The sequence below is a fragment of the Seriola dumerili genome, unplaced genomic scaffold, assembly GCF_002260705.1.
Source record: "Seriola dumerili isolate Sdu_G_001 unplaced genomic scaffold, Sdu_1.0 BDQW01000322.1, whole genome shotgun sequence".
Lineage (NCBI taxonomy): Eukaryota > Metazoa > Chordata > Actinopteri > Carangiformes > Carangidae > Seriola > Seriola dumerili.
This window is the reverse complement of record NW_019174577.1, coordinates 3,154,451-3,168,721: the sequence shown is the minus strand read 5'-3', so window position 1 is coordinate 3,168,721 and position 14,271 is coordinate 3,154,451. Positions and strand designations below refer to the sequence as shown.

Sequence of the window (14,271 nt, the reverse complement as noted above, 5' to 3'; positions counted from 1 at the left end):
ATGTGTGTGTGCATGCATGTGGTGTACATACACTACATGCAGACGAATGAGTGCGAATAGCAACTATGTTCCTCCATCAGACTGCAAACTAACAATTCCGTATTAACACTAATATTGTTATATATGTACATTAACACACACACAGACACACACACACACACACACACACACACACACACACACACACACACACACACAGGAACAAATGGGTTGGAGGCTGTGCATCTGTTGCTGTGTGTCAGTTGCTGTCCTTTATACATTGTGTCCAGTACACACATGCATACACACATTTGTCACGGACACAGAGTCCCAGCAGGAATAATTCAAACATAAAGCAAGCATGCATATATCAGTGTGTGTAGATGTGCACACATAAAGACACACACTCTGCAGTGGCTGTGTCTGCTCAGTACAGTTTTGTGCGGGCTTTCTCTCTCACTGAAAGCCACAATACCTTGCTTTAACATTACATAAGCACTCTTGCTCATGTGTGTCAGTGGTTTGTCTGCATGTTATGAGTGGAATGAAGCAGACCAGAATGAGTCCAATGTTCAGTCCATGACAACAGCTGGTCATGGTAGTGGGGGCTAAAGGGAGACTTGGGTTGTTTCGTGTGCAGCAGTCAGCACCAGTCTGGTCTGACTGGACTTTCTCAACTCACTGATGTCCCAATTCAGGAGAAAGAAGAGGTTTCATAACTATTAGATTGCAACTGCACTAGGAGATGCCAGTGTCTGGGTGGCAGCACAGAGAGAGGGTTGCACATGTGGAACTGGACATGTACTTCTGACAATGTGAATTTCCTATTTAAATTCTTTGAATTATTTTGCACCCTGATCTTATTTCAGATATTGGGTAGTTAGTAGTGTACTGTAATTGTTATTTCTACATAGGATTGGCTGATGAGTAAATGAAATTATGAAGTAGTTGATTAAGTTGTTTTGTTCCTTGTGCGACCAGTGACAGAAAATGATGCAGAAAATAAAAAAGATTTATTAAGTGATGGAATTTGTTTACAATGTTTAACATCCCATTTATATCCCCGGATGACAGAAGCCTTATGTTTGACTCTCCACGTGTTTCTCTCCTGAATGAGGTCTTGGACCGTGATGCCCCATCTTGGCTCTGGTCTGTTCTTTGCTCTCTTTTCATCAGTCTGAGCTGGATGTTTTTGGCTGACAAAGGACTTGGCTTGCTTCGCTCCTCTCATGCTGCTGCCCAGCAGCCCGGCATGAAGTCTGGGTGTTCTGCACATACACACTGTGAGAGGCCTATTGTTTCCACACTGATCGGGTCTGTGGTTTTGCCCAAATCCCTTAAAAATCCTGAACAGAAATCTCTTTTAAGGATTACAATAGCATTCTCATAAATTCTCAAAATGTAAAACAAGACCATCACAGTCTGTTTACAGGTCTTAGGGAGGTCCTGTGTGTGACTGGAGTCAGATGATAAGTTTGAAAATGAAAAAAAAAGTTGAGTTCTGAGTTGAGACTGGGCATTCGCCTGTGCTAGCATAACACACCTAGGCTGTCATGTTGCATTATAGGTGATGTAGGTAACAGGTTTTAACAAGGAAAAAAATGACATCGAATACAGAATATTGTTATTTTTCAATACATTTTTCAAATCTTGAGGAGAGCCATTTGACAAATACTTTCTCAAAACACATTTGTGGTGAGGAACACAGCAGACTGTTTACATCTGTGTACCTATCTGCCTCTTTCTCTGCATTTTTCTGTGGCTCACAACGCTGACACTCTGCAGACCTCCTTCTCTCCCCTGCAGGTCAAGCTGTTGCTCTGAGCCTCATTTCTGTTGAAATATAAAAACGGATGTTGTCACAGCTTTGTTTTCTCTCAGCTGTCCAAGGAAGCTCTTGGTGGATCCACCTGTGGTGGTCTCAGGTCCGGAGCCTTGCAGACCGACATATTGAAGAGCTTTTGCACATAAACGTATAGCATCAAACGAAACATGCAGCACAAACATACGACTCTGCCTCAGCTCCCCCGCTGCAGAGTCTCACATTCACATGCACTGCAACTGACTCAGAGATGTGAACCAAGCGTAGTGATGAAATATGGTAGAAGATGTTACTGACAACCTGCTGTGTGATATGATGTGAATTCCACTGTGTTTGTCTGTTTCTCACGTGCAGGGCAGAGGTGTGGCTCTGGCCCCTGCTGTACAGATTAAATTACCTGCTATATGATCACATGTGATCATGAAAGGAAAAAAACATCGTTTGTCTGATACAAAAAATGCAGTCAACTTAACTCACTGCTCAAAAGTTTATAAATCTCTATAAAGATGCAGATTCAGTCTGGTTTTAACTCACTGTCCTAATTATAGGACATTTTTGTGATATACAGTGGCATCAGAAAGTATTTGTTTTGTTGTGTTGTGGATTTAATTTTAAATGGACACAATCTTGGCCATCAAGCTATGCTCAATAACCTACACTGACAAACTGAAAACATTGACATTCATTTTTTTTTTTTTGCAAATCTTGCCAATTACAGAGAGGTCCTTGAAGAAAATCTGCTCCCGAGTGCACGTGACTCGAGACTGGAGCATCACCTGAAGCACAACCGTGACCTGAAGCACACAGCTGAGACAACGCTTAGTGGCACCAGGACAAGTCTCTGATTGTCCTTGAGTGGCTCAGTCAAAGTCTAGACTTACACCCCATAGAACAGCTGTGGACAGACCTGAAGAGGTTCAGATGCTTCCCATCCAATATGACAGAGCTTGAGAGGATCTGCCAGGAGCAATGGGATAAACTGCCCAAATCCAGGTATGCAAAGCTTGTAGAGACTTGTCCAAGATGACTCAAACCTGCAATTGCTGCCAAAGGGGCTTCTACAAAGTACTGAATTAAGGGTCTGAATAGTTTTGTGAAAGAGAGTGTCCAGCTTTTGACTTGTAATGAATTTACAAAACCTTTTAAAAGCAGGTGTCCTCTTTTTCAGTGTGGGTTAGATCTCACCCCAGGTGAACACCTGTGGGAGACTTTAGACTGATGTGTTGGACAGCGCTCTCCACCTCTGTCATCAAAACACCAAATGAGGGAATATCTATTGGAAGAATGGTGTTCATCCCTCCAGTAGAGTTCAGAGACCGGTGGCCCAACACCTTACTATACTAACACCTAATGTTGGTTTTTCCTTTCATTCGTCACTCATCTGTATTTGCAGCTGCAGGAAATTAGCTTGAGTTTCTGTGAAACGGATATAGATGGAGATATATACGAAGGAAGAAAGAGGACAGAGACACAACAGACACACAGACATGAAGGACACGTCAGTTAGCCGACTCCTCAGGACAGACTTCAGAGAAAATAAATTTTCCAAAGTTCAGGAATCTGGGTAAATGATGTTGCACAGCATGGGGGTGACACAGGGGATCAGTGGTATGTGTGCGTGTGGGTGAGTGCATTCCTTTTATATTGACCTCAGTGTGAGTGTGTGCTTGCATACACATTTTCCTGCTTTTAAGTGTGTGTGTGTGTGTGTGTGTGTGTTAGGCGAGGTGTCTGCGACCTTCTCCACCTCAGACCCTGTGTGCTCATCTCCCCACTGCTCCTTGTCATGCTGATTTAAGCTGTTTCTCTACATCTGGTGGACTATTTGTAGTTAAGAAGCGGTCAGTCGGGGTGAGATGAGGAAAAAGGTGAACCAGCTGCAGGGACCCTAATACATGTCCTGATTTTATCCCGCAACATCCTCTCACTCACAAGTCATGTTCTGTAGGCCTTTTTTTTCCTTCAGTGTTCTGTCATTTGTGTCCACAGGAATATGAGAATTTTTTTGCATTTTTTTTAAAGGTGATTTTACAGTTAAGCTCACAGTCAATTAATCCACACAATAGCATCAACTTAATGTCTAACAATGAATTTAAATGAGCATTTTCAGATCGTATTTGTGATTATATGACACCCTCTAGTGGACAAAAAGAAAATAACAGAGGAAAAATGAGGATTAAGATTATAATTGACCTGACTGCTTCATACATTTCCATACGAAACAGCAGGATGGGGTAGACAGACAGGTTGGGAAGATGTTGGCACAGTTACAAACTGATGCATGCTGGTTGCTGTGTAGCTGCAGACCTGCAGGATTGATATCTAGGATTAATATGTCTTTTGAAAGAGAGGAACTTCACTGCTATAAAGGGAACTTGGAGCCAGTTATAGATGAGATTCAATGAAGTCAGGGTTCCTTTCTTTTCTTAAAAGTAGAAGGAGCTATATCTGGAGCTCAGGACTAATATAACACTGACAGTAGGTGTACTCATGACCTATGAGTGTGATGTACAGGGGTCAAAACCGCATCCTACTCACCTCATGAATCATCCTACAAAATCATTTCCTGTTGCAAATAAATATACATACATACTCATGGATGAGCTGGACAGTGTGCTATTCTGCAATGAGTAAATTACATAACAAATACTGAAATGTACTGAGGTGCTATGTGTAGAAATGTCATGGCTGGATTCCAACCAGTTGTCCCAGGATACCCACTGGATTTGCCGTTGCAGCCACTAGCTTCTCACCTCATTCCTTCAGTCTAGGCTGGAGGTCTACTTGTGTAATAAATCCATTTTCATTGGACACGGATTAGCACTCCCTCAGCCATCTGGAAAAATCTCAAGGCACCACAGTAGCAGTCCGATTGCACATTGATACAGTATGTGATACTAGAAGTCGCAGCTTGGTTAGTGTCTGGTAAGGTAACAATGTTGAGTCAAAGGGGGCGAAGTTCAGTGCGTGACCTGAGAATATTTACCCCACCCCTGTAATACAATAGGAAGCTCTAATAGACGAGTTGAAATTCAAATAGTTGCTTCAGTGCATCATGCTGACTCACAAAAGTGTTGTGGTGTTACGCGTCTGGGAGCATTTGTTTTAGTAGCACGACTTCATAAAGACGAAAAATCTTTTATTCTTGTAGGCAACTTCACCCTGTGAATTTTACATCCGAGCTCCACTAGACCGCTGTGCTGAGCATGGCATTAAAATAAACCAAATAACACTGTAAACAGAGGGACAAGAAAACATAACACTTTTATGCAAAAAAACTAAAAAACACACTTGAGTTACAGAAAACTTAGGGTGACACATCATACATTAAATTTTAGATTTCATCACATCAGTGCACACAAACGCTCCAAGGGGGTTTACTACCTTTACCCAACAGTCACACAAATCAACACTATATACAAAAAAAGCACTGATTGAAATATTTAAGACAAAAAAAAAAAGTCTAAGAAGCTTGGATAATCAGAATGTAACATTTCTTTTAAAAACATTTTCTTGAGCAGGGAAATTTTCACCAACCATCTGTTTTAAAAAGAATAACGTCAAAGAGGAGCCTCAAGCTTTGAACAAGTTAACTGCCACAAAAGCTCATTTAACAAGGATGGAAAACTTCCAAAATGTTTTAGACAAACTGGGATACAGAAATGAGACTGGTGAGGTTAGGTCCATCAACCTACGTGTCAATAAAACATCTGAATTTACAACACAGAGCTCAGATGTGACTCTCCACAAACAGGCCAACCCACATACACGACACATTCCTGTAAGCAGACAGTCGTGTTTAACAAACAAGGTAGGTTGGACTGAATGATAAATATGAGGCAGGTGATCACAATGTCACAAAAAAAAATGAAGAACAAGAAAAATAGGTTTCCATCAAGAATGGATTGGAATTGTGTCAAAAAAGAATTCTTTATTTTAAAAAATGTACAAAAACAAGATGGCCACATCTTCCCTGATATGACCTCCTGAAACAGTCCCACTATTGTCTTCAGATAAACAGACATCAGTAGCGCCGACCAAAAGCTCCACCCTGAAGCCCGCTGCCCTGCATCAACTGGTTCTGTCTGTTGAGAGCTCCAGAGAGGGACTGAGATGTTCCTGTGTTCATGTAGCTTCCACGACTGGTGAGAGAAAAAAAAAAAAAAAAACAGACAGACAATGATTGGCTGCTCTTGTGAGCTTAAGTTCATCTTAAAAGGGATAACATCAACTTTGAGACTTAATTACAGCTGATAGTCACTACTTACCCTGCCATTCCTCCACGTGCCATGTGGCTCTGGCCTGGGATAGCACCATCTCTACCTGGAGTTGAGAAGCACAACATCAGACACACAGACCTAACACAGTAGTTAAAGCTCTAGACTGCCATTAAGCAGGACAACAACTATACACTGTTTTCCCTCAGTCTGCTACTATATCTATGCCATCTGCCACTCCAATCCTCAGAAGGCAAAACTACTGTACTTTAAAATGTAAATCATGCTATCACTAGCAGTACAGTCATTACACACAATACTGCACAAGTATTCATACTTTGCCATGTTCTGTCTCCTTCCATCTTCCGTCCAGAGTCCCAGTCTCGACCTCCTTCCCTAAGAAAAATAATAATAATAATAATTTTTTACATTATTTATCTTGTTCATGAAACATGGCCGCGTTGTATTCTTTCTAAGTTTTATGAGGCTTAAAATGGAGAAGCTCAGAATGATGCTCACCTTGGGTTCATGCGCTTGTCATAGCCTCCACCCCAGGCCTCTCGGCCATCTCTGCCATGCCTGTCTGACCTGTCTGAGAAGTGCTGTAAGAGGAGAGGAGACAGTTAGAACTCTCTCACATCCTGCTCCCGTGTGGTTCTTACAAATTTTAGGCTTCAAAGATTCACGTTTTACTGTTCTTTAGGGCAGTTGGTCACCACTGATCTTTGTGTCAGCCACACACCAACGCAATGACCCTGTGGGAGGAGGATCCATGTCTCTTACCTGACCATCTCTGTCTGCACCTATGCCACGAGCGTTGTCCCGCCTGTCCATCATCATGTCATCTTGGTAACGGCCCCGGTCTCTGTGGTCAAAGTCCTGATAACGCTCCTGACGACTGAAGTCTGAACGGCTATAACGGTCGTCCATGGCCATGCGCTTATCAGGCCAATCATCTTTCCTAAAAAAACAAAACAAAATAATGAATATCACTGGCTGAGCTTGTCTCTATCTGGATGATAAACAGAAGCACTGAAACTCACACTCTTATTATTGACGATATTTTAATACTGATTGAGAAGCCAATTGATATGAACCTCTGCTTAAGCAATAAATCCATTAATCAATCATCCTGTTTATCGTCACTACACCACGTCAGTTATTATTTACCTGCCATCCATGTCATAGGGCCTCTTAACGGGCCGTCGCTCCTGTTCATAACGCAACTGCTCCTGCTGCCGCCTCAGCTCCTCGCGCTCCCTGAGGATCCTTTCCTGCTCCCGCCGCCTCTCATACTCTATACGTAGCCTTTCACGCTCCAGGAACTGACGCTCCATACGGTCTGCATCGAGGCGCTGCTTCTCAGCCTGGGAATGAAGCCATTCATCACGACTATCAAATGATATTGCAATTTTTATATAAAAAGAAAGTTGGCAAATGGCTGTATGAGAGCAATGGAAGAATATATATGTATGGTGTATGTATTCAACAGACAAAGATTTGCACTAGTTAGAGTATAATGCAAGAAATGTGGGTAGCACAGATATCAATGCAGTAAGAGAAAGAAAAAAACCCTCCAAGAAATACACAAGAGTAGCGTGACAGTACCTCCAGCCAGTGTCTCTTCCGGATCAAGTGTTTCCTCTCTTCTCTCTCCCTGAACAGACGGATTCGCTCACGCTCGCGATCTGGACGATTGTCACGGTCGCGGTCGCTGAAAGAAAAGAGCAAGGATCAATCCGTGTTCAGTGAGACACCACCAACAGACGAGCACCAACTGTCTCCTAAGTATGTAGTGTCTTGAATGATAAGTGAGAAAATATAAGTTAATAGTGTCCATCATATGGATCAAACAAAACTACAATGACTTCTTCAGCCTTCCGACAAAGATCTACAGGTATCTACAGAAACAGATGCAGGACTAAAAAAGCTATTTCACATGGACCTCCACACGATAAAAATCTAAAGAAGTACAAGATTGTAATTTCATCAATTTCGATTATTCTGTATCAAACCATATTAGAGTAGGTTGAGATTACTGTTTCTGGGCCCTTTGCTGACGATCCTTACGTGTATCTGCGTCTTTCCACCTCTCTGATCTCCCTCTCTCGTTGTCTCTGCCTCTCCCTCTCTCTCTGCTCCTTGATCTGGTCGAATGACAGGATGTCTTTCTTCTCTTTACTAGGTGACTTGCGGTCCCGACTCTTTGTGCTCTGGAGAAAGGAGAGCGCGAAAGACAGGATAGAAAAAAGTTTAAGTTAGAGGCCGATTGCAAAAACACATTAAAATACATTGTATATTAGACATTCTCTATGGTGTATGTTTACTTACTCGCTCCTTGCTTTTGGTTTTGACGCTGATAACAGGCTCTCCCTTGGACTTATCCATAACTACAGTCCTCTCATTTCGCCCTGTGAAAAACAAATATAGTTGACATTGTCAAGAATACACAAATAATAAGTAAATGCTTTCAAGAGGTAACTTTTCCAGCATTTACTTGATACATAGAAACTGGGAAAGATCTAACTTTTCTCACCTTTGCCATCTTTTCCTTCTCCCTCAGATTTCTCATCCTTTCCATCAGACCTACAAAAAACACAACAGTGTGAGCTCTATCAGAGCCATATTAACCAACATTTTAACCAACAATTCAGTGACTGGTTTACTTTTCTCCCTATAGTTGACAGTTCATCGCGTCATTGTATAAATCAGGATCTCTCAACTACTGAGGTTACAGGTTACCACTGGGTAACGCCATGCTAAAAATGTCTGCACCCATGATATTTAAAGGCACACCGTATCAAAATACCAGGCCGCTAGGTCAGTTTTAGTAACAGACATGACTCAAACACAAGACAGCTCGTAAGCGATCTTACTTGGAGTCGGAGGAGTGTCTCCTGTCGCTGCCAGACTTCTTGATGTCATTCTTGTCTGCTGGCTTCTTCCCTGCCGGCTCATTTTTTGCCTACAGTTAAAACAAGAACATGTTTATTCACAAAAGCTGAAAGAACAGATTCAGTTTAACATACTGATTATACCAAAAAAGTTATATTTTAATCTTAGCAAAAAGACATTATTCAGTTTATAAACCCTCTCTTGATTTGCGTGTATTGTTTTCTCCTGTCATCTTCTCCTGTCAGTGCCTGCTACAGGAGAGTGAAGCCATAAACTGAAAATTTAGCAACAATATGTTTGATAAAAGCTAAACAACTATAATGTAAATAAACTTAATAAGATTTATTTTATTTTTATCCTCAAATCTTAATCTTAATAATCAAAGTGTATGTGTTGATTAAAACAGTTTCCACAGAGATTAAATTCAATAAAAGGAAACTGTGTTGATTCACTCAGATTCATGAGGTGTTTTATTTGGGTGGGACCTTAGTTATTAGGGGACCAATAAAAGCAGTAAAAGAAAAAGTCTTCCCTCAACACTCACCCGCTCCACAGAGATCATCCTGCCATGCAACTCAGTCCTGTGAAGGTGGCTGATACACTTGGTCGCCTCCTCTGTGGAGGACATGGTGACAAAACCATAGCAGCGAGCCCCGGGGCTCTTGGCATTGGTGACCACCTTTGCACCAACAACCTGCAGGACATTAAATTGAAATGATCAATTTTAGATGAAATATAAATGATTTGTAGGCATGTTGACAATGGTGAGAGATAGTTTGCATAGACTAACTTTGCCATATTTGCTGAAGAGAGTCTTCAGATCAGTCGCTCTGGTTGTGGAAGAGAGACCGCTGACCCACAGATTCCTGCTACTGCTTGCTGCAGCACCACTTCCAGCGGCTACACATTTACAAAATAAAGGAATAAGCATACATCCATTGAATATGAAAGATACAATAGGACATAAACCGCTTCATTCACTCACCCTTTTCATCTTTTGACTCTGTCTTGCCATCTTTTTCCTCAGCGCTAAAGACAAAGAAAAAAAGCCATAAACATACAGCAGTGAGGACACCAGGGCTCTTCTCACCTAAATGTATTTACTTATGTGTTTTATGGTTGAATAAAAAAAGTTGACAGTGATCAGCCCATCATGTACCATAGTGCCGTGCTTTAACAGTGAAAAAAATGGAACTATACCCTATGAAAATCACAATACATTACTCGTTAATGGGTAATAACGAGGTAATAGGTGAGTGTAAGGAACGACAAATGAAAACGGACAAATGCACAGAACGTTTTTACCTCCAAAAGAGCATCCAAATTTTTCTAGCACAAAGGAGCCAATGCAACAGAGATAGCCATTTTGGTTTCTAGTAGACAGAAAGCAACAAACCTCTTTTTCAGATCATCGCCCTCTACAGAAGAGGACTCTTTCACTGTCGAGGCTGAATCCGCAGCAGCTTTCTCTTCTGTCTTCTCATCCTCCTCACCCTTCTTAGACCCAATTTCTGAATCAACGGTTTCACCCACAGCGCCCTGTTCGCTTACACTAACAGCCTGCGAGCTTTTGTTTTCAGCGTCAAATGTCTCTTCTGGGACATTCTGTGTGTCCCCAACCTCTTTGGTGTCAGTCTCCATAACATCCCTGTCGCTCTCCACATCTCCAGGGGCGGCTTTGTCAGACACACTGTCTTCCCCTCCGGCGGTGGCAGCTTGCTCTTCTTCAGGGCTCGTCTCGTGGCTCTGGTGGTGATCTTCGTTAAGCGGCTCAGATAAACAAGACCCGGCTACTTTGTCATTTTCTACGGATTTAACAGGAATAGAATGGCACAGAGTTTAATCACTTCTGAAACACAGCAATGGTTAACGAGGAACTGGCAAGGCCTGGATTAGGAACGTCATGACCACTGGTCTGTGCTCTTACTACTATGTATTAAAACGATGAAGTAGTCCCTAATGAGAGACTGGAAGAGAACCCAAAGGCTGGAGGACAACCAAGCAACTAATGCGGCTAACACTTTGGCTCAATTCTCAAGTTGAACCACTTCACTCTGTTCACCTGATCCAAAGCAGACAAAGACTTCAGTGCTGAAGAGAGCCACAAGATCAGCAGTGCAGCAGTGGAGGCTCACTGTAGTCCATCTTCTTTCAGACTTTCCAAGTGTCCATTTGTATTGACCAGAACTTCAGCTCAAGTCCAGCATATTCATATCCAGCTGATTTCTGAGTCAGAGTCTTTAAAAAGATGTAATGGCTGAGGAATCTTGATGGATCTTCTTAGTCTTCATGTGGCAACCTAGAAACACTGCAATCACCTGCAACAGCTCAAACCTCCCTGACCATGAAATGTAATTGCTGTCAATGTGCATCAAATTGTTAACCACTGTGATTTTACAACGTGAAGAACGTTATTGGTAACTTGACCAATATTTGATGGGGAAATTATCAATTATGGATAACCCAACTTTCAGCACAAATTCAGCAATTTCCTTTGGGCTTCCAGTCTCTCTCTAAGCAAAGTGTTTGCATTCCAAGCTCAACACTGTAAAAAGATGCCTCCACCTTTTTTTAAACCATTTTCTACAGTACCTGTTTCTTCTTTCATGTAGTCTGCATCTGGATCCTGTGCCCAAAGAAAAAAGATGCCTTTATGAAACTGCACGCTTGTGGCACTTATATTTACCACAGTGTCACAAGCTTTACATACATGAAAAATATTTAGTGAGGGAACATACCATATTGACTGATGAGCATGTCATATATTCATCCTTATCTGTCATCTCAGACTCGTCCAACTGTTAAAATACAAACAAGTACAGCAACATTAAAACTTGCCGAGTTAAAATATAAGAATTAGAGGACAAGTTTCCAGTCTTGTTTCACCTCTGGACGTCTTGCTTCATCCTCTGACTCGAAATCCCTGTTGTCATGTTCATCTTCATTCATCTCTGCGTCTTCTTCATGGAGGTTCTCTGTTTCCTCGTCATCATCCTCGGCTGGTATTCCATTGTCGTTATCCGTCTCATCCAGCACGTTCATATCGAGGATGTCCATTTCCTGCATGTTCTCATGATCATCCTGCAGATCCTCCTGACAAAGAAATGGCAGAATTTGTTAAAAACAGTAACAACAATACAACAGCATGACCCAGAGCCTAACAACTTATTACAAACATTATAAAGGACTTTCAAGAAACTTACGTGCCCATCATGGGAGTCCTCCTCAAGAGTGCTGTCCTCTGGTTCATCATTCTCTTGCCTGGTATCTACAGAAAATATTCTTTATTTTAGACCAAGTTTTCATTGGGTGTCTAAGAGCTACCAAAGAAACCTGTTATGTTTGTACATTACAACCTCCAAAATTATCATGCCTATATAGACCAAACAAAATTTAACATTTTCAAACTCATAAAAAGGTAGATTTTGTGGCAGGGCTATTGCCTGATGCATGGCAGACATTGGTCAATTGACACACACTTCAAGAAACAGACACTGCCCGACACAAACCTAATCACATATAGAGGTATGACTACTCCCCTTGACATGGACAAAAACTCAAGGCTCAGAAGCAAGGACCACCATAAACCTTTTAGAGATTTAATTGTCAGTACTAATCCTCGTTGCTCTGAAGTGCCCAAGGAAATTTACACTGTTCAGTTTTTTTTGTTTTATTTATGTAGTGTCCTTGTGTTACATGAAAGGTGCTTAAAATTTAATCTAACATTATGATTTTCATCATTAATATTATTATTGTAAATGGAAACTGAATAGTGAAGCATTTATCACTATTAATTACACTATATTATAAATCAAATTTGGTAAAAGAACACTGATAAAGTTTATCATAAAGTATGCCTAATCAACGATCAAAATCAACTTTTCATCCATGTTCAGATTACACATCCATGACATCTAAAACTCTATTCATTTAACACCTGTTTCTGCTTATCCAACCTCTGTATAACACATTGTATCCTACCTGAAGTTGCACCCAATAACATGACAACTGAGTGTACAGCTATGCTCTGTACTCTGACAGATATGTGAGGTGACTATAAATAAAAGTACAATTGGTAAACGTCAGATTAGAGTCTCTCAAACACTAAAATATTTTGTTGCTTCTTAAGGCAAGGTGCACAGGCATTAAGTACCACGAGACCAGGTATCATGTGTCATTTGGCAAGAAGAGGACTCTCCAGTGTTGTTTCGTTTTTACTGAAGCTAATGAGACAAGACCTTGAGTCACATTGTACAAACATTAAAAGCTTAGGTTGAGGCGTGTGTGCAGCTTGTGGAGACTTTACCTCTGGCAGCCCGCTTAGGTGTAACGTTGACTTTCTTTGGTGCTGAATCTGTAGCCACAATAATTTCATCAGGATTTCCACCCTCCTCCTCGATGGCCTGTTTATGGAAAGTAACCCCACAATGTATTCTTTAATAGACTGTACAAAGAAGAATGACGTTTTCTAAAAAAACAACGTCAAATATGTACAAAGCCACGAAAAAAAACACATTTAGCTGTCAGGTGTTTGGCGCAAACATTAGCTAAGGGTTAGCATTAGCATATGGTTCAGGTCAATGGGTTCGTATTCGTAAACTCACGTAGCTTCGTGTTTATACTAGTTTGGCATGGTGCATTCACAAAGCCAGTACATGCATGCTTGTGTGGTAATTCTGTTCCTAGTTATTTAACAAGAGAGCAGTCAGAAGACCTTTTTCAAACGCTCCGACAGCACGCTCTTGACGCCCGTGGTGTCCAGATTTCGTTTCTTCAGCTCGGCCTTCAGATCGATAACTCTCAGCTCGGACAGCTTGCGAACCTCCGCGCCCTCCGGAACCTCCACGTCCGCTGATGGGTCCGCCATCGTTTTTCTTTGTGAAAATAATTCCTTAGCTTGAAATGACCTTTTTATGCACTTTATTTACTACTGCTACGTGACGGTTGCAGGCAGCTGGCTTGCAAAACTACTGCAAAATGGAGGCAGCGCGAGCAAGTGACGTCAGGCCGCATGCGCAGTACGGTTTTAGCGCAGAGACGAGCATTACACAGGCTGCATTTGGTAAAAAAAATTATGAATGACAAACGCATCTTGAACAGGAAATACATAGTCAGGGATGGCATTGAACTGTTTTTTTACGTTTGCACAAAAAGTTGATACAATTCATCTTCAAAGGTTAGCCTATTTTTATTTACTGCCTCTTAAATACAGAACATATCATAATTGATCTACAGTGTAACGGGTTATAATGTACCGATTTCTTATAAAAAAAAAAATGTTTACAAAACATAAAAACGTAATACAATTTAATGCAATGACCACATTAAATGGCAAATGGCAATGTCATAGGTCCCACC

The 14,271-nt window shown here is 41.3% G+C and overlaps 1 protein-coding gene across 1 annotated transcript; it reads right to left on the bottom strand.

Annotated features, from left to right (window-relative positions):
- Positions 1-5,046: 5,046 nt before the first annotated feature.
- LOC111232182 (scaffold attachment factor B2-like) lies at positions 5,047-13,896 on the bottom strand. Its single transcript, XM_022759580.1, has 21 exons — positions 13,628-13,896; positions 13,220-13,316; positions 12,117-12,181; positions 11,800-12,006; positions 11,652-11,711; positions 11,506-11,539; positions 10,310-10,718; positions 9,899-9,942; positions 9,704-9,813; positions 9,458-9,607; positions 8,895-8,983; positions 8,555-8,604; positions 8,350-8,429; positions 8,089-8,231; positions 7,627-7,732; positions 7,189-7,385; positions 6,802-6,979; positions 6,538-6,620; positions 6,356-6,414; positions 6,070-6,124; positions 5,047-5,943 (listed from the first exon to the last, which is right to left on the bottom strand). The coding sequence occupies exons 1-21, from the start codon at positions 13,778-13,780 to the stop codon at positions 5,826-5,828; spliced, it is 2,487 nt and encodes an 828-aa protein (XP_022615301.1). The 5' UTR covers positions 13,781-13,896; the 3' UTR covers positions 5,047-5,825.
- Between the last annotated feature and the right edge of the window lie 375 nt (positions 13,897-14,271).

What these genes read in the sequence shown, in the direction of transcription:
- LOC111232182 (XM_022759580.1), bottom strand. Translation starts at nt 13,780, where the DNA reads ATGGCGGACCCATCAGCGGACGTGGAGGTTCCGGAGGGCGCGGAGGTT. An exon ending in CCCTATGACATGGATGGCAG is followed by an intron (nt 6,980 to 7,188) that starts GTAAATAATAAC and finishes TTGTTTTTTTAG; the next exon opens with GAAAGATGATTGGCCTGATA. An exon ending in AGGAGACAGAACATGGCAAA is followed by an intron (nt 6,125 to 6,355) that starts GTATGAATACTT and finishes TCTCAACTCCAG; the next exon opens with GTAGAGATGGTGCTATCCCA.